This window comes from Schistosoma mansoni, chromosome 5 (genome assembly GCF_000237925.1).
Source record: "Schistosoma mansoni strain Puerto Rico chromosome 5, complete genome".
In the NCBI taxonomy this organism is placed as follows: Eukaryota; Metazoa; Platyhelminthes; class Trematoda; order Strigeidida; family Schistosomatidae; genus Schistosoma; species Schistosoma mansoni.
Window position 1 is genome coordinate 8,900,320 of NC_031499.1, and position 21,631 is coordinate 8,921,950.

Genomic DNA, 21,631 nt, shown 5'->3' on the forward strand with positions numbered 1-21,631 from the left:
GACAACTACATCTCTGTGTTAATGTGATATGGCAACTCGAACTCATGTACGTGCGTACAAAGTTCTACATTGTGTCTGAATGATTCCTATTGACTCATTATTAACTGTGTATGGGGCATCAGGACAGTAACATCTATTTGGATGTCATTGAAAAGAAAAAAGCTGTTTTTCCATCATCTTTTTCCCATTCAGTAATCCTATAATGCTATCATTGTTTTCTTTATACTCTCCTTATCTATTAGCTGATATCATTTCCACTTTGGAATATTATGCTATTCAACATTCATTAAATCCTACATGGGTACCAACTATTCTACGTGATTCACATTTATTATGTATATCTAATATATCTGATGCATATAATGAATTAATTCATTCAAAAGATTCATTATGGCGTCGTGATGAATTACAAGAACGTTTATTTATTGCATTAATAACAATTATTGAAGATTTTTTAACTAATACATCTATTCAATTACCATTACGTCAACGTATGTTACAAGCTGATCGTATTTTAAATCAAATTACTGGTTTATTAGTTGATTTAAATTCAGATATTACCAGTATCACCACTACCAACACCATCATCACCAGCACAGCAACAACAACCAGTAATATGATGGATAAAACTGGTCATTTTGGTAAATTATCAAAATCTAAATGGATTGAATGTTTACGTAATGTACATGATCGTTTACAACGATTAAGTAGATAATTTAGGATTCTTTTTCTCAATTTGATGGATACTTAAATGAGATAATATGTTCATCTTGGATAGGATAGTTTTCTTTCTATATAATAAAGGGAAATTATATAAGACAATGGAAATACATTTCTGTACAGTTTTGTTATCATTTATACCCCTTTCAATAAAATATAAAAAAACGTATATCTGGGATTTTCTTTTGTTGATTTTGCGAAGCTACTTAAATGTTTGTTAGTAGTTAGTTCACTTTTGTTTAGATTGTAGTTTATTATTTTAAGCAGATCCCTAGATTGTGTTATATCGATTGCTTGCGTATTAGAGAACAGTGAATTTATTAATCGACTAATGATACACGAAAACCGTATAAGCAGTCTAGAGCATTACTCGGTCCTGCTATCTGCTTAGTCCTGCCAGTTAAGTACAGAACACCAATAATAGCCTCTACAATATGAATCATTATTCTCAAACATACTAGGTTTATATACCAAATAAACTGACCACATCGTACCATAAAACAGTAAATAACATTTGTACAAAATTTGGCCAATTGTGGCTGTGAATGTGGGGGGCAGCAATCGATAGACTAGGGATAACTCAAGAATCGTAAATCGTATAATAATAGTCTGTGGGTCAAAATAAAGCTTATAATAAAAGGGAGGCGAATATGAATAGTTTAGTTACTTAACAATCATACAATAGGAAATATACGCATCATATTGGTCTATAAATAGCCTTCATAGTTACCATTCATAATTCTCTTCGGGATATAATAGATTGATTAGCGTTGATGGGTTTATATAACTACATTTTTATTGTCTGTACAAAGGGCGAGGAATAAGATAGAAGTATATCTTTGTTAATTCCATTATACATGCTCACTAGTGACTGACTTCAAGCGCTATTTTCTCGAGTTCTAGTGAGAAGCAGTGACCAGTGGAGTTCAACCAGGCCTTTTGTGAGATATCAACAATGGTGAACGGTTGCTCAACTTCGTGGTTTGGTTAAACTTAGACATCAACACCATTGGATGCCGGCTGAGTGGTCTAGTGATTCAGTGCTTGCGCGCAAGGCTAATATGTTCTAGGTTCGAATCTCGCGAGGCGGGATCGTGGATGCTCACTTCTGAGGAGTCCCACAATAGGACGACACGGCCGTCCAGTGTTTCCTAGACGGTCTAGCTTCAATTAACTCAAGATTTCAACTATAAAATTCTATTATTGTTGAAACGCATCGATGTCCAGAAGAGTAGAAAACATGCGTCTAATATGTTTTCATTACATCGATTGTCATTACAATCAAAAGGTTACAACAATGTTTCGTAATTCTTAGGAATATATATATTTGCTTTAATCAGACTATTTGTGTAGCCTAGTTGGATTGCAAGACAACATGAGTACTTAGCTTACATGATTATCATACTCAGAAACATTCTCCAGTTTATAGATGATTCTAAATACTCAATGGAGAATACAGTTTATATTTGACTTACACCAAATAATAGAGGTGTAGTGAAAAAGTAATTGAATACTATGTAAGGTTCATTATAATTCATTCAGTTAACTTAATCATTCTGAAATGATGCTTTTATTAATACATCAATTATGATTAATAAGTTTTCTAATGTTGATGAATCCACTACAATGGTGAGCACTTATTCAACTGGAATAATGTTGAAATTCTGAATGGAGGGGATACTAAGAACACTAGAGAGTTTTTAGAAGCTTGGCACTTAAGTCATTTGGTGATCAACAAACACATTACAATCGATCTAATCTATCAACTTCTCAGAAAAATCATAGACAAATATAAGATCGAGAATCAGATCAAAGATAGGCTCAACCAGAATGAAGAGACAGATGATAATACGTTCGAGGTCAACAATAACAAGATTGAAGTCCACCGATAAGCAGTTAGTCATATGCGGAAAAATTCGAATACTTCACTACTATCTGTTATCCTTATGATATTCAGAAGAATAATAAAATTTCTACGACAAAACCATCCAGCTCAGAGAATAAAACTCCATCAAAATCACTTCGATTCGTAGCTTATTTCATGCTAATTTGTTTATATGACATATGCATTGCTGACCTAATGCTTACATAATACCCTCGCCTACTAATCAGTATCGACTAGCACTACATACACGTACTGTTCAGTTTTCACTGTCGGATCTTATCACTAGACATTAAACAACACAAATGTAATATGAAAACGTATACACAAATCACTAATTCATAAATTTTTTTTATAGTACATGTGATGTAGAAACATGAGATTGCTATAAGTAGTTACAAGATGAGAGTACAAGTTTTTCTTTTACTGAATAGATCATAGCCGATTCGGACGTCGTTTTATTAATAAAAAGTTGCTAAAACCTGTTGGCATAACTATTCACAATCTGGTAAAAAAAAACTGGTCAATAAAGAAATGAGTGTAGATAACTACTATCTCTTCATGTTCTATGTTATGCTTACGAGGTTCCTAATAGGACAGTGCATATGCAAAATATCCATGAACATGAAAGTATACAACAATAATTCGCGGTAGATGTGCAATTCCTACATTGTCACGTTTCTCCGCCTTAATTCATTAATGATTCAAACGATTTAAGTATTCTTATCAATTCACACAACGATTGATGATCACATCAATCCACACGCGTCATAACTTACATCATAATTCATTGTTTCCTGATTTGGTTTGTTGATTAGCGTTCGTGATATATTACAGCTCTTAACACTTCGTGTTTGAATTACACTGTTCATACGCCATTGACAATTGTCGTAACAAAATTGATCGAGTCGATTAATGATACGACGCTAAACCGGACAACTAAATACACATAGGATTCAGATCGAATCTAGCTACAAAAATCTGAAGATATATTCTAATGTTTTACAACAAGAATTCACTACTTTGTATTAAATTTGTAGAATTTGATCATTAAGGTATTGCATCTATTCCCCATACAATACTAACTCAGGATAATAGTTACTTATGAAGAATACAGCAACATTCATTCAGTGCGAAAAGTCAGTTAACCACAAGACAACTAACGTAGAGTCTGGCATAAATATGTGTCATCATAAGTTACTATAATATATCCGTAGGAGATTATTAGCATGAGTTGAAACAGGAGTACAACCAATGGTAATAGGAAAGATTCAAGAATAAATAATGCTGTAAGAAACAAAATAAGTAAGGTAGTGAATTAATCTGCTCCTCTTGATGCTCAAAGCATAGTGCCATAAATTTCCAACCATTTATTTATTCACTAGACACGGAAATTCACAGATAGATAAGACTATGAAAGTCATAAAATAGACGTTTTGCCTGATGCATTGATGATGGCAAGGCGTTTAAATTCTGGGCTAGCAAATTGAGCTTTACACACTGTTTACATTTCATCATATCAATCAGGTTAGTTAGAGTTGCAAGACTAAGAGCAGCAATGGTCAAATTGTTCGACTTTCAACCATTAATTATTACATTCAGACCTCGCTATACTTTAGTTTTGAGCCGATCGGTAGAGTGAGGATCATACACAAGTACTTGGTAAATGAGTTAATTTAATTCTCTGAAAGCAAAAACGTGCTACCTATGAATAACATTTGCCACCAAGTTTACGATTAGTAAAATAATGCACATTTGACAAGTAATAAGAAGTCTTGTTCTGAACCTATATTATCCATCTATTGAAACATTTTTGGAAATCAGTTATCGTTTCCACTAAATGTCAACTATTATTATGAATTCAGAATGGTGGACATAATGAGACCATTTATATCGACGACCTATACTTTACATTGGTTACGCAACAATCTAAGTGTATTTACCTAGTACCCAACTGCGGTTGCTAGTGTTACGGTATCCGTGCTTGTATGTAGTGATGACCGAATTGAGTTATGTTATCTGAAATACTCGTCTTTTACGTTCTATCATGCCAGGCTAGTCGGTTGGAGAATGGTAATAATAAAAGCGGTAAACTCATGTTGACTGCTGACTATACAAGGCTGTGATCGCAGTGATATTTGACCTCCGACAACTGAACAAGGTTATGAAAGATAATACATCTCATCCTACGTAGCCAACACATGTAAAACTAAAAACAAGAGACTGTGGCTTAGCCTGACGGATCTGCTATCACGCTCCCGAGTCATCAAAACTAACTAAATCTTTCTTCTCGTGTACCTCAACAAGATATATATATATATATATATATATATATATATATATATATACCGAAGTTTTTAGTATGACTGGTACAGTCGAGAGTGATGAGATTCAGCTCTTTCTCTCCAAATGCTCTCACATGGTCACGCGTATATAGCCTCTGTCAGGGAAGTCCTACTCATTGCCATCTCAAGGCATTACTATTGTTTACGAAATTGAAAGGACGAAAAGCGAATATCTAGCGCTTTAATCGGGTTGGTGGACATGGAAAGTCCACCTAGGAAGGTTGGAAAACCCTGATTCCAAACCAATAGTGCACACGGGCTGCAGTATCCTGATGGAACGAATGGCGTATGAACCAATTGTTGGTCACCGGCTACCATGGGACTACATCTCCTTACGATGCTCCACTGCCTTGTGGATCAGACATTTAGGTCAAAAGTTCCGGGCGTGGCCCCTTAAGAAAATCACCTGCTTCAGTTTCGGCACCTTGACAGTATTACAGCCCTCACACAAATCTCATTTGATTTGTGTGGCGCATATATATCTGGTGCCCCCTTGTTACCAATACTGATGTGTTTAAATAAAATAAAAATTACATATATATATAACAAAACATTATTTGCACAAAACGACTCTCCACCCCCACCCCCCCTCCTGTTTTTTTTTTTACAAACAAATACATAAAGATATTGAACAGTATAATTCTGTCCATATATATTAATTTTTTTTTACAATTATATAAGCAAATACATAAAATGTATAAAGAGTAATAAAAAAAAAGTTTTTTTTGTATGAAACAATTTGAGCACTGTTTACACAAAAGGGGGGGGGCACGGAACAAAAATATAGAACCCAAAATATATAATATATATATATATATATGAGAGAGAATGATTTTAGTTACATAATGAACAAGATTAAATTACATCTGATTCATATATAGAGTAGAAATGAATGAAGAACAGTGAATTGTTCCCTTTTTTTGTTAATGAGATTACTAAAACGAACAATGATAACATAATATAAATTAAATAGAACAGGAATAGAATGAGAGGGGGAGAGAGAGAACGCACAACATAGTAGGGGGTAGTAGTAGTTGTTGTTGTTCCATGAGGAAGTCGTATGTAAATACGTCACTACCACCACTACTAAGTTACAAGATCTTAATTACATTTACCATGTATAAAACAATTAGATCTATACACACATACATTTTTATTGGTGTACTTATGTGAAATACACACACACAGATCTCTTCCAAGGTGGTGATTTACTACTTTTATCAGTAGTATGTTAATGATTCTCTTTTTTTTTTATAATTAATAAATGCACTACTGTATGTCAATTTCTTTAATTTTCTCTCCAAAAATTAAACAAACAAACAAAAAAACCAATGACAAGGATAGAGAGTGAGAGCAATCGACAAGGATACTACTATAACCTTGGTAACGGACGAAACGAACACCATTGAGAATAAAGACACGTAGAGAATTATTTTAAAATCTTTGTCATTTTTTGGGCAGTTGATTGCCTGAATAGTAACAATAATAATAATAATGAAAATGAAGAAGAAAAATGCAACTGCCATTTGTTCCTGTATTTTCCACTTCATAAAATACATAACATTACTAGTTAACGCTGCTACCTGTCCCATTTGTAATTGTTGCTTCTGTGGAATTCTCCGATTCGTGAGATTCCAATTTTGGACGTTTCATTGTTGTCGCCTGACTATCATCAGTGGTAGGAGATGAATTGTTTCCATTGGTATCTATAACAATAATATGTGTTTCATCATCATGAACATGATTATTATCCTCGGAGAGTTCATGAGAAATTGGTCGTTTCCTTGGTGATAGTTTAGTTGTCGTCGATGTGTTTTTAGCGTTGTTCGTTGATATGGTAGTTGAATCAATTAATACACTACCTTTATTATTATTATTTTCGTAATATTCAACCCAACCAGGAAGATTGTCAAAACGAACTATAATACAGGTCATATTATCACAACCTGTACCGTCACCGTCGGTATTCGGCGCCAAACAATGATCGAAAATCTATAAGATAAAGAAAAACAAACATTAAATTCAATGGTAAAGTGCGGATACAAATCTAGAGCCGATTATTTGAAACAAAAACAGCATCTATCTAAAGTATGAATATACTACAAAAAAGAGAAACGTGTTCAACACCATCAGACTTGTAATAAAAACTTATACAATCAACTAAACTACATCTCCTTTTGTACAAAGCAAGAGCGATATTATTTGCCAGTTCTCTCAGATACAAAATCTGGAAAAAAACTATCAGTCTTACTTCATGACAAATTTTTCTTAATTGATCAGACGAATCCAATTTATCGACCTCACCACGATCATTATCATTTTCATTGACATCAGCGGCGGGATTCGAATGATTGTTTGTAGTGTTTTTGTTACTACTGTTATTGTTTATAGTCGGAGGATGTAAACGATCCTGAATAAATTCTACAACCTCTTGACTTGTCATTGAATTCCATACTCCATCACATGCAATAACTAAAAATTCATCCGCTGATGGAATTAAATCTATTTCAGTAACATCTGGGGATGGTGTGATCATTTGATCTGTTAATGGAATATTTGGAGTTTGCTGTAAAAGAAATAAGACAGTTATTGTGTTACAGTGATTAACTGTATACAGTTCAAAATATATGTGTAATTCAATTGCCGGGTACTTATTCCGTTACAAGTCATACTTCAACTATGAGGACTAGTGGCCCTATGGAGTTTTTCAAATCGAATTATTAGGAACAAGGTTTGAACCCCAAACAGAATTATTCTCTGACACTTATTTTTATCGCTACATGATAAAATCTAATAAATACAAAATATTGGGATTGGCGTATTGAGCAGTTAGGCATCGAGTGCCACCGTCACACTGTGCAGGTAAGCATTTCAGAATAGACCACAAACAAACTATGCGGCTCCATGTGGTTATATGATAGTAAATAACGGTGGACAGGAAAAGGGGTAATGTTGTGCAGCCGTAGCAGTCTCAAACGAACACATAAATCAGAGTACTTATCAAAGATGTATGACTAAATGACGCCTGACGCATTGAGATGTGAGTCTCGATTGCAGAAGAGGCACTGAACACCAAAACAAATGATGGAATACTTCCAGGACAATCCGAAATGAAATGAACTGTCCAATTCAGATTCTACAGCTAATGATTGATTAAAAAACGGAACATTCGAGGTATTAGTTGATAAGCATTGTTGTCACTTTAAAGCAAAGCAATTAAATTGATCAGTAAAATATACTTTGTGGGTAAGTGCGTTGGTTAATAGCTAAAGTATTAGGGCTTCCAGTTAGTAGGTCATGGGTTTGAAGTGCACTCCACCATCATAAGAACATTAACTTAAAGCCAAAGTATGACTTTTCCATGCATAACCTCACCTTATAACTATGATCACCAAGAGCCCGACTGAGATTAAGACCACCATTTACTCGGCCATCACGCGTTACAGTTCCACCAGCTGCAACAATCCGAGCTTTTTCATCTTCATCCTCAGGTTTATGATCAACTGATAAATCGACTGCAGCACCACCACGACAGAGTACAGCTCGTGAATCGCCAGCATTAGCAACATACAAGCGTACAACACCATTGACTGGTACAAGAACAGCAACGCATGCAGTTGTCCCACTATCTATTCCAGGTTCTGATTCTTCAGTGTCTGCTATAGAACGTGGTATGGAAAAACCAGTCAGTTCATCGTCATCGTCGTCATCCTCTTCGTCTTCATCATCATCGTCGTCGTCGTCATCATCATCCTCTTCATCTCCTTCCTCTTCATCATCATCATTCTCATCGGTATCTTCGAATTCAATTGATGGGTCAAAATCTGCACTTTCATCGTCGCTTTCATCATCAACATCATTCATTGTATCAGTCACTGTAGAATTGTTTACATTTTTATCTGTAGGTATTTCTGATGGTTCATTTGATAATTCTTTTTTTGTATTATCATCATTGTGAGAATAAGTAGTACTGTCTTTTCTATTACTAGATTCAGAAGCTAAGAAAAGAGTAAGAGTTAATAGTATACAAACTTGTCATTAATAGTAATAATGATGTTTTGAACTCATATATATTCAATTAAGACCACAGACTGTTCGAAGTAAAACAATCAGTGAAAACCTGAAAAACATAAAACAAATATTTTGTTCTATTATGGTGTGGTGTGAGCTACTGATATCGACATAAGTAGTATATGGTGTGGGTCAGACATAGAATGTATTTTGGCAGAAGACCGATGAGGAAAGAACTGAAATGAAGCGCAATCGTTTGGAAAATGCATGAACAATGGAATTAGAGAAGAAACAGTGAAGATTGAAACAATTGGTTGTTAATTTGCAAATTGACTGTTCATTGTTTGGTTATCAGAATTTACTGAGATAGTCTGTAATCTTTGCTTAAATACATTCGATTGTCCCCAACTAGTGTTCTGTTCACTACAATGGGACTTCTCAAAAGTACAATACGGAGATCATCATGTGACTGGGGGGGGGGTCGAATACAGAACCTTTAGTTCCGTGCATGAACGTTTAGACTTCTAAAAACCACTGAGCCACCATTCATCAATTTACAAGTTTAAATTCAATCAACCTAAGATTTGGCGTGACTCTTCTGTTGATATTACGGTAGATACTTTCCTCACACCCAAACACAGCTGAACTCAACTGATTAAAACTAATATTTGTGTACGAGATCATTCAACACTAAAGTTCTATACATATTGAGCTAATATTAAAACTAATTAAACTTATTTTTATATTAATTATCAGAAGGGGTTTTGTGGAGATTTAGTATTTATCATAGTTGAAAGCGTGAGTCAATTGAAGCTAGACCACCATGGAAAACCTGGAAACACTGGACGGCCGTTTCGTCCTAATATGGGACTCCTCAGCAGTACGCATCCACGAACCCGCTCTCGCGAGATTCGAACCCAGGACCTACCAGTCTCGAGCCGAAGCCCTTAACCGATAGACCACTGAGCTGGCATCCAACGGTGTTAATGTCTAACTTCAACTGATCCACGAAGTTGAGCAACCATTCACCAATTATCTTCAGTGAGTTCCTATCTCACAACAGACGTGGTTTTGAACTCCACTGGTCACTGCTCCTCACTAGAGCTCCTAGATATACTTCTCGAAGTCACTAGTGAGCATATGATTATATTAATTATCAGAAGGGGTATACACTTATACTTTACTCAACAAATTTTAGGGTTATCCTTTATGCAAGTTTGACATGTTTCAATAAATACATACTGCAAGTAATGTTAACTGATTTTCCTATGTTAACAACATATACTGTCAGGTAACCAATCGATATTATCACACTAGTTTGAGTTATAAATTAAATCGTAGAAGAGAAGTTTATCTGCCTGGTGTGGTGTTATTTCACTCTGAGTATCGAGCAGGTGAACGTGAGAAAAGCCACCCTGAAACTATAGATATTAAATATGAATTTCTGTTGTTGTCTCACTGCCGGTGAGTTATTGATTAAAGAAAGGTCAATTGGTGAAGTAGTGAAACCTCATCAGTTGACATGGCTAGGGCATGTGTTACGTACGTCCAACCACAGACTACCCCAACGAGCGATGTTTTATGGTGTAGGAGTAGGTTGGAAGAAAGCTAGGGGCGGCCAGAACAAAACATGGCACAAATCCATGAAGTCACTGACAAGTGGACTGAGTCATGTTGGTAGGTGTAGACTACCTGGTTGGGATTCGCGACATAATGATAGCAATCGATGGTTAGAGACCTTGAATGACATGGCTCAAAATCGTTTGCAATGGCGCGGGTCCATCCACTCTTTGTGTTCTAGCAAATTCTAATCTTCTGAATTCCTCATGTCCCTTAGTTATTTCTCTTTCCGAATTTATTTCACTGGATTATACTCCTTCAATAACATCTTCAAACCCTAATCTTTTCGATTACTGATCATACTCTTACTGCCTCTACCACTATGGGATTTGAATCGACAATTGTATCTCTGTGCTAATGTGGTATGGCAACTCGAACTGATGTACGTACGTACGAAGTTCCACGTTGTTGCTGACTAACTGAATGCAAAAGAAAAGCTTCTTTTGTGGATTTGAAATATAGGCAATTTATTGTTATTTCTATATCATATCTACTTAACAAGTTTCATCTTTTGTTCTACTTATAATAACAGAACTCAACCGTTAATGACAACTTATTGATACATTATCATTAGTGTAAAAATAAAACGATGTAAAAGGTAAAACACCACTCGATACAATAATGTTTAAACAAAAACATCAGAAATTTTCGATGCTTTAATAAACAAACTTGATCAGACAAATGGACGAATACATTAATTTGGTTTCTTACAAAGTTATCAGTCGATCATATCTTATTTATCATTTCAAAAGCCCCCAAATGCCCTGGTACAGCCGAGATTGGGGAGTGACGACCCTCCCTCTCGAAATGCCCTCACATGGCCTCGCGTATATAGCCTCTGTCAGGGAAATCCTACTCACTGCCTTCTCGTGACACCGGTGTTGTCTACGAAACTGAGAGGACGAAAAGTAAATGTCCGGCGCTTTAATTGGGTAGGAGGACACGGAGGGTCCACCTAGGAGAGTTGGAAAACCCTCATTCCAAAACAATGGTGCACATGGGCTGCAGTATCGTGAACGAACAAATGGCGTGTGAACCTGTTGTTGGTCACCGGCTACCATGGGACTGCATCTTTTTACGATGCTCCACTGCCTTGTGGGTTAAACCTTTGGGTTAAAGGCTTGAGGTGTGGACCCTAAGAAAACCACGTGCTTCGGTTTTGGCACCCGGGTAGTATCACAGCGCTCGCGCAAACAAAACAATATGTCCGGCTGAAGTTTTCAGTCAGACATTCATATTTATACCGGTACAAGTTGTCAGATAGTATGTTCAAAGAATAACGGGAATGAGGACTACTATTTCCACGATTATGACTACAAATTACTGATGCAAAAAGGAGTAGATGCTGATAAGAAAAAATAAAGAGAATAAATTGTGACGTTAACGAGTACTGAACATTGCGATGAAAACGATGGAAGGTTGTTGTGTCCCGATAACAATAGTGAATGGTAACTTTGAGATCCATTTATGGACCAATATTATGTGTATATTTTTTATCGTATAATCGTTAAATAACTAAACCATTCATATTCGTGTCCCCCTTATTATAAGCTTTATATTGACCTATAGATTATCATTATACGATTTACGATTCTTGAGTTATCCCTAGTCTATTAATCACTGCCTCCCACATTCACAGCCACATTTGGCTAAATCTTGTACAAATGTTATTATCTATTATCTGATATATAAACTCAGTATGTTTGAAATACAAGGATTCATACCATAGAGGCTGTTATTGGTGTTCTTAACTTAACTGGCTGGGCTAGGCAGAAGCAGGACCGATATGTACTTTAGACTGCTCGTACGGTTTCCGTATGTCACTTCCAATCGATAATTCGCTACTCTCTGATTGGCGGCCTTATCATGTTACACAATGACAGGGCATCCATTCGGCCACAAGATATAACAAGTGTACAGAGAGTAACAAACAGAAGTGAATATATATATATATATATATATATATACACTTAATACAAAGTATCAATTAGTAGCTAAAAAATAATAAAACTCACATGAGTCTCCTCGTTCAACAGTCCTAACATAAGGAGAAGTAAGAGAAATATTACGAAGAAACGATTAGTTACTTATTTTTATTTAAGTAGTCAAACTGACATGTTAGATTACGAAATTTGTACTCGAAGCAATACAGAAAATATAATTTATTAAAGAAAACAATATGAACGATTAATCCGATAGAAACTTATTGGAACTAAACGGACAATCAGTGTTTCCAGATGTTCAACAATGATCTAACATTATTTGGCGCATGATTTTAGTGAAATTCAACAATCCCCACAACCTCAAATCGAAATATAATTTTAATCAAATACATTTTAATACGTTACCTTAAGTCACTTTAATGAAAAGCTTAATCAACGATTGTATAAATACTATTCATGAGAAAATCTGATCATAAATCGTTTCTAGGTATTTATGTCTTATGAATTATAGGTTGGGAGAAACATTATTTAAGTAAATGCCCTGGTACGGCTGAGAGTGGGGAGAGTCCGCTCTCCCTCTCCAAATGCTCTCACATGACCACGCGAATATATAGCCTCTGACAGGGAAGTCCTACTCACTGCCTTCTCGTGACACCGGTGTTGTCTACGAAACTGAGAGGACGAAAAGCGAATATCCGACACTTTAACCGGGTTGGTGGACACGGAAAAATCACCTAGGGGAGTTGGAAAACCCTGATTCCAAAACAATGGTGCACATGGGATCCAGTATCCTGGGGGAACAAATGGCGTATGAACCTATTGTTGGTCACCGGCTACCATGGGACTGCATCTCCTCACGATGCTCCACTGCATTGTGGATCAGATCTTTAGGTCAAAGGCTCCGGGTGTGGCCCCTTAAGAAAACCACCTGCTTCAGTATGGGCACCTGAGCAGTATCACAGCCCTCACACAAATCAAATGAGATTTGTGCGGCACATATGTATCTGGTACCCCTTTGCACCAATATTTATGTGTATAAATAAATAAATAATATGAAGTACTCAATAAATATTGCTTATACTGCTGTATAGGTATACGTAGAGAAAACGGACACATTAACACATAGTCAAGCTTTTACAAGTACAACCATACTGTAATAATTGACTGTTTCTAGAATAGAATTTTAAAAGACCTGTATAACTATGAATTAATAGGATTAAAAAAATACATACTCAACAGCATTGGCATCAGTAGCATTGGATACTTTAGTGCACGAAGAATCTGTTGTTTTGTCCAACTCTGAATCATTATCTTCTGATGAACTTTTTGACGATTTACTTATATTACGACTACATTCACCAACTTTTTGTTGACGTCGGGTATCCAGGATAGTCTATGTAGAGAGAGAGAAAATTCGTGAGCATTAAATTCGGTTTATATTGTAAACTAATTATTAAGTGAAGGGCCTTTAGCATATATATATACAGAGAGTATATGTGTGTACAAACAAACGAATCTAATGCATTGTAAAAACCTGCTTCATTTATATGTCAGTAAAAATTGAGTGACTTTTAACTAGTATACGAAGGATTAAGCTCAGATTGTCTTCACGTGATTTGTTTTAATGGCAATTGAATGAATAACTATTCTCCATATTGATTTTTATGAATACGTAGGAATTACTACTGAATAAGTTTATTGAAATAGTTGAAAATAATCAGTAGATTTGATAAGAAAATACTTGGTTATTTATTCTCTAAAGAAGTGGCTTACACTGAGCCACGAAACGTTGGAAAACCTAATTTTTCTACTCATCGGGATATTATAGATATAATGTACATAAAGGTTAACTCTGCCTGGAGCCCCTCTGGGGTTACCGCCGGTCCCGAACCCGGATAAAGGAGGAGGGTTGTGCATGTGGTTAGCGACCCCATCCCGTACAAAACTAACTGGCTACAAAGACGCTAACAAGAAAAAATTATTCAAACCATTTAAACTCTGCCCTGGGAGTTAGAAGGTAATCATTTAGAAGGGTTATGACGCCGAGTTCCTTCGGGAGTCACGAGGCCGATGCCACTCCTGACAACTAGAGCAACCATTAATTTAGGTACATGGAATGTTCGTATAATATGGGAGACCGGGAGAGTCATCCAAGTTCCTGCAGAAATGAAAAGATACAACCTGGAGGTGCTTGGGATCAGTGAAACACGTTGGACGCAGGTTGGGAAAACAAAGACCGGCTTCAGAGGAGCTGCTGTTATACTCCGGCCATGAAGGAGAAAATGTTCCACATACACAAGGCGTTGCACTGATACTATCCAAGTAAACACAAGAAGCACTTATAGGATGGGAATCTCATGGACCCAGGATCATCAAAGCCCCAACTGGATAGAACTAGAACGGAAGGCTCATAACAGAGTGGTTGGGAGAATGCTGGTCGGTGGCCTATTCTTCATTGGGGGTAACAGGCATAAGTAAGCAAACGTAAAGGTTGTTTACTTCAGAAGTTTAATCTTACCTTAATACTCGAAGGTAAAGCATCCTCTCCTCCATATTGTTCTAAAACATCCTCCAAAGGTTGGTTTGCTTCAGCACGCAGGGCCAAAAGTTCAGAATAATTTTCATCTTCCTCTCCATCATTATCATCAATTTCAGCGGTCTGTATTTTCAATTATGAGACAACTTTATGTGCTTACATAATGGGCTGGGTCAGGTGACTCCTTCTCTGATGAACTATCGGCTTTGTCTGTCTCTGACATTTTACTTAAAACAGCTCTCGTTTCAGGAGTTACTAATGTAGCGTCGAAATCAAGGAATAACTGCTTTAAGGTTTCCTTCATATTTAATTTATTATAAGGAAGTTTCATTAAAAAATCAGGCATGTATTCTGCACAATATCGTGCCACTTCTGATCCACCATGGCCGTCATAGACTGCAAAGAAGGAAATACCTAGTGATGCATCGAAGTTCGGTATGCAGTTGTGAGCATCCTAGAAGCATAAATAAATAAACAATTTCGAAGTACATGATTAGTACAACTAAATAAAAAGCGTAACGCATAAAATATCCTGAAACAATGAAAATAGCTCTGAAATTCAAAAATGTAAAGGAGCAGATGTAATTTTTATTGAAGGAATACAATAACTAACTGAAAACAAGCCACAAAACTTTTACCACTCATTTATCGTACTCAGTCAATTACAACGTGAAACCTGTACATCTGTACATCGGTTCAAGTTGCCATACCCCATTAGCACAGGGGGATGAAGTTTTCGGGCCAAAACCCAGAATAGTAGAGATAGTAACAATATCAGCGGTAATAGGAAAGATTAGGCATCGGAGATACGACTCGAAAAGAAAACATAAGTGAACCAAAACAAAGAAGTTATAAGGAATTTCGAATCCCAGAATTTGGGGAAAAACAAAGAATAAATGCACCTGTACCATTGCAAACGATTTTGAGCCGTGTCATTCAAAGTCTCTAACTATTAGTTGTGATAATCACAGGGACCATAAACAGGAAGTCTACACCTAAAAGCATAACCAAGCTCGACCGTCAATGACTTTACGAACTGATGTCATGTTTTGGTTTGGCCGTCCCTGGCTTTACTCTATCCAACGCCCACATCGAACAACGTCGCCCTTCGAGGTGAGCGGTGGTTAGAATATGCGTTACGCATGCCCAACCACCTCAGTTGATGAAAACTCACCAGCTTATCAATCGATTTGCCATCCTCACCTGGTACTATACTGCTAACCCAAGAATTCTGAATCCGTGTCAAGATTTTGTCAAACACTAGACCATCAGGACTGATGAGACTGTCAAGATAAGTGACGCAGTCAATGAGTTCAACTACATCACTCCTTATCAGCCATTCAGACGCCGGCGTGACTCAGTCCTAAAGCACCATTTTGCATTTGGAGGCAGATAATCGCATCCCAAACATATTTTCATTGTTCCTTAAGGTGGTCAAAAGACTTCATTTCGTCACCGTCTACATCAAACGGAACTATATGTTCCACGTATTCTAAATCAACAAGTGAATCTTCTAGTCGAAGGTCAAGTCCTAGAACTTTAGACGAATAAAGAGTTATCTCCAAAAGTATGTATACGACAACGTTAAATAATAATAGAGGTGGTCAACTCTGATGAACACCATTTACAGTAACCGATTCCGACAACTGTTCCACAGAAGATCTGGTTCGACCAGTAGTGTTCGAGTGCCGAGTATAGTCTGTACGAGAATAACGTACTTCATTGGTACGCTTTTCAGTGACAGACACCGCCACAGAATCTCACGATCAACAATTGAATGTCGCCTTAATGTCGAGGAATGCAACTAATATCGTCGATGTTCCAGAACCTGTCGAACGATCAATACTTGACCCATACATCCACGCCCTGGTCTAAAACTAGCCTGGTCCTCTCAGCACAGGAGTTAGTTTATGAGACTATTACTCTCCCTCGCCTCGTATCGCATATATCCTTTTCACTCTCATCGAGTTAAAGGACTTATTTCAATTTCCCATTCAGGTTGCTTAGGGATAGTGAGTAATTGTAGTGAGGCTAAATGCCGGTTGAAGTGTTCCCTAATATTCTGCCCATCCGTACAACCTCCTACATTTAGAGTGATTAATATTCTCAGAGAATTTCACTAACATTCGGATTCTTAATACCCGTTCCCTTGATAGTCTGAACAGTTGTCTACTGTTATCTGTCGCTTTTATATTTTTCATCACTGCATTCGCTACCCACCTCTGATCACGATCATTATGTAAGGTTTTTATCAACCTATATTTAAGTTGACTTCGCTCCTCATCGTGTCCTGAGCAGGAGGGGATGAGGCTTCGAGATTCATAACATCATAATTTAATGACCAGTAACGATTAAAGGAACAGTTTGAAACCCCAAAACCAACAATAGAAAATTAGATGGATATACACGATAGTTACCCTTTAATAGCTGTGAAATTTTTTTCGCGCTTCACAGATATTTAGATAAATGCAATATCCATCCCAACAGCTTAGTCTAGGAGTTACTAGAAAAACTTAAGCAAGTCTGGTGAACTGGAAATTGATCAACTTAGTAAATGCATTGACAGTTTATCAAAATATGCAACAGCATTTCTAAGCAATCGCTGGAATCCAAATCGGACCTGGTTATTCAAAAATATAGGGAGTAAGATTGGTACCCGCGGACTACTACACACGAAACGCTAGTTTTCCGGGTAGAAGTGTGACTCAAAACGAGGTACATTAATCACTGAGTGGTTAACGAATTACAATCCATCAATGGTAATTGCTAAGTTGCTTAACATATAAATCAAACAGATGAGATAAGCATAATGTGAGTCATAATGTGAGTCACGCACGGTATTAGGGAATGATGGTAAATCAGTTGATGAGGTGATGAATCTTCATCGACTGAGATGGTTGGGCCACGTGTTACGTATGCCTGAACACCGATTACCACGACGCGCAATGCTGACTAGTGTAGGGGATGGTTGGAAGAGAGTTAGGGGCGGCCAAACCAAAACATGTCATCAGTGCTTGAAGTCACTAACTTCTAGTCTGAGCCATGTTGGAAGATGCAGACTACCTGGTTGGGGTCCGCGTGACTATCGTAATAATTGGTTGGAGACTCTGGGTGACATGGCTCAGAATCGATCACAATGACGTAGGTGAATACACTCTTTATCTTCCCCCCTTAAACCTTGAGATTAAAATTGCTTCATGACTTTTTTTCCTTTCTATACTATATCCTTATATACAACCTTTCTTTATATACTACCACCACTAAATTAATTACTTCTATGAATCCGGTGTTCATCTTGTTGTGCTAACGAGGTATGGCAACTTGGACCGATGCATATATGTGCCTGGTCCTACGTTGTCGCTGACTGACTGAATGTGAGTCACTCATAATCAACATGGAGCTTGGTGCACATGAGTTGACCTGCTGCGATACCACTACGTGATGAAATAAAATTAACAAGATCAATGACCAGTAGAAACAGTTGTAATAGCAATAAGGTCATGAAGAATGAATGATAAAAATACAGTTCGGGAAGATGTAGTGAGAAAATGTATATGAAGGAATACTGAAACTTAAGATCTAGAACAAAATAAAGAACGTATCTCTGTCACCGTGACTGATTCTGACCAATGTCATACAACAGTAAACTAACAGCGCGAACTCGAACCAAGTAGTTTTTTGGGATGCTTTAATCCAATCTGTGTCCCGCTAACAAGTTTACACTTATTAACATAGATAAAACCAAAAGTATATGACTTCACAGACTGATGCTATGCCTCGGCCTGTTTGTATCTAGTTTTCATTATCCTACAGCCACGATTAAATGTCGAGGTAGGCAGTTTACGTATACGTAACCACACGTGTCAGTTAACTTATTCGATGAAAAATCATAACCTTATTGACTGATTTGCCCAGTATAACCCTGGTATTCCTAACACATAGACTTATTATGAGTAAAACCCAAAATGAGAAAAAACAAATCTAATCCATGATGAGTATAAAATGTGAGATTAGGAATTACATATAACCTAACATTCATATGGTCATGAGTAAATACAACTACGCCACTGTAGTTGGCTTTGAGTAACACCATCCGAGATCCTAAATCACTAAGGATAATGCTCAGGGTTTGACAAAGGGGTCTACACCTAATAAGATGACTTGGAACACCAGTCAATTACATTATCTTTAGATGCCATATCCTGTTCGGCGAGACTATGAATTATGGTAAATTCAGTCAGACATAAGACGTCAAGTTCTGAATTTTGGTGCGAGAATCAAACAACTTTATAGTTAAATGGCATCTTGTCGTTGTAGATGATGTTATTCCGTGACAAAAACGCTAACTAATTAGTAACCGCATATTATCTAACTAAATGCTAATTCTGTTTCCTCACATTGATACATAGCTTTCAACCCAGAGTAATTGGTTGAATTTTATTGAAGTCATGTCAGCATCGCTCAAACGACACTAATAAATGGTAGTCTAACCACTAAAACTTACAACCGACAGAGTACCTAAAATATTCTGTGGCGAGACCAGACATCAAGATATCAATCAAAATAGATTTGTCCGATAAAGCTCTGCAAATGAATAAACAGATGAGAATGAGCAGGACGAGACCTGGAACAAACACAAACCAATCCTGGATCTTTCACCGCCAAATGCCCTGGTACGACCGAGAGTAGGGAGAGTCTGCTCTCCCTCTCCAAATGCTCTCACATGACCACGCGAATATATAGCCTCTGACAGGGAAGTCCTACTTACTGCCTTCTCGTGTCACCGATGTTGTTTACAAAATTGAGAGGACGAAAAGCGAATGTCCGGCGCCCTAACCGGGTTGGTGGACACGGAAAATCCACCTAGGGGAGTTGGAAAACCCTGATTCCCAAACAATGGTGCACATGGGCACCCGTATCCTGAGTGAACAAATGGAGTATGAATCAATCGTTGGTCACCGGCTACTGTGGGGCTACATCTCCTTACGATGCTCCACTGCATTGTGGATCAGACCTTTAGGTCAAAGGCTTCGGGTGTGGTCCCTTTAGAAAACCACCTGCTTCGGTTTGGGCACCTGGGTAGTATTACAGCTCTCATACATATATCTGGTGCCCCTTTGGACCAATATTTATGTCCGAATAAAATAAAAATAACATTGACGTAAGCTAAACTTGCCGTAAGCTGATAGATTCAAATCCAATTGACTCTGGACAGAATAGCTATCACTTAACTGGCTTTTTTATTTAGTAACAGTGGATCACCGAAGCCTCCACGTAGGAATCTTGGTATACTTAATAATAAGGGAAAATATTGATAAATTGTAGTGAGGTACTGTCCTGAGTCCTCAAAAATGACAAATTTTCTTCTAAAGAACTGCTAGAAATCCCTTTTGACTACCTCATCCGGTATCGAATTCCAGATTTTGACCATTCATGAACAGTAAGACGTGTGCCTACAGTCCATTTTGCTATATTGTCTTTAATCTCTGGGTGTTAACCATAAGATTTGTGTTAGGACTGGACTGAAGTAGATATTTAAGGCGATGTACTGGAGTGTTAAGCATGCGACAAGTCATTAGAAGGCCACCTGTGAAGCACCCATACTTTTAAAAGGTTAAATACAACCGGAGACACAAAATAATGGAGGTCATCATAACATAAAGTCCAAAACACATTTGTAGGTGAAACATGTCATATCCTGAGCAAAATACAACACTAATAAAAATGTAGAAGGCCTCAGGCAATACATGGATGGTTGAGAGAATCAAAATTTAGAAGTTAACATATAAATGTTTAGTAATTACAAAACATGAAATGTCTAAGTTAAGGATTACGGTGATTCATTTGAATTGCATACCTCCTGATGCATTCTCCAACCCTGCATAGAGCAGGAGCTATAAGATAACCACTGATTCGCCCCATCATCAGAGATTTTCTCTGTTTTCGGTTTAGACATATAAGCTCCCATGCTTATGCTATAGACAACCTCCGCGAAATTGGCGCTTTATAGCTGAGGAAACTTCAGAAGAGAAAAACACTCTTGTTTAATGCGCGATAGAATTCGGAAATTCTTGAATTAACCATATACATTAAGAGTTTGAAGATTTTCGCGGTGACTTCGTTCTTTTTGTGAAATAACTTTGCTTTCGTGTACTTAATGCATCACAAGCATACCTGGTCGATTGCAACCTGAATTATTTCAGTTAAGGTTTGAATTTTTCTTCAGATTCGTTTTATGTTAGTCTTTTTAGCTGATAACCACACCAGTGATTATCTTGTGTATTTTGTTTATTTTTTCCCTTATATCTTTTCAAAATGGTCGGCTCTACTTGTATATGTGGACAACCAAATTGTTTCTTCCCTATTGAGGAAGGAATGCAATGTAATGAGTTTAAAACACGGTGCTTCAAAATTTGTACTACTTTAAAACCCACCGCATACAAAAATGCTCGAAATCTACCTCCCATTGCCTGCTGTTTTTGCTGTTCGAGTAAGACATCACTGCTCCAAGAGGCAATTAGCCTGTAGAGGTAGATAAAGCCCAAAACCAAACTGTTCTGCAAGTATTCGACAT

The 21,631-nt window shown here is 37.0% G+C and overlaps 2 protein-coding genes across 2 annotated transcripts in view; one reads left to right on the top strand and one right to left on the bottom strand.

Moving 5' to 3' along the window:
• Positions 1-715, top strand: part of Smp_169330 (putative nuclear pore complex protein nup155) — a gene marked incomplete at both ends in the record, with an annotated part of 34,284 nt that extends 33,569 nt beyond the window's left edge. Inside the window, one exon of the mRNA XM_018797824.1 lies at positions 243-715. Coding sequence (XP_018652827.1) covers positions 243-715 — 473 coding nt within the window. The remainder of the gene's footprint in view (positions 1-242) is intronic.
• Positions 716-5,747: 5,032 nt separating this feature from the next.
• Positions 5,748-21,025, bottom strand: Smp_169320 (putative protein phosphatase 2c gamma; the record flags this gene model as incomplete). The annotated part of the gene is made up of 8 exons (XM_018797825.1): positions 5,748-6,939; positions 7,199-7,513; positions 8,323-8,606; positions 12,594-12,616; positions 13,754-13,914; positions 15,040-15,180; positions 15,218-15,511; positions 20,915-21,025. 8 exons carry the CDS (start codon positions 21,023-21,025, stop codon positions 6,514-6,516), a joined length of 1,755 nt encoding a protein of 584 aa, XP_018652828.1. The 3' UTR covers positions 5,748-6,513.
• Positions 21,026-21,631: the final 606 nt, after the last annotated feature.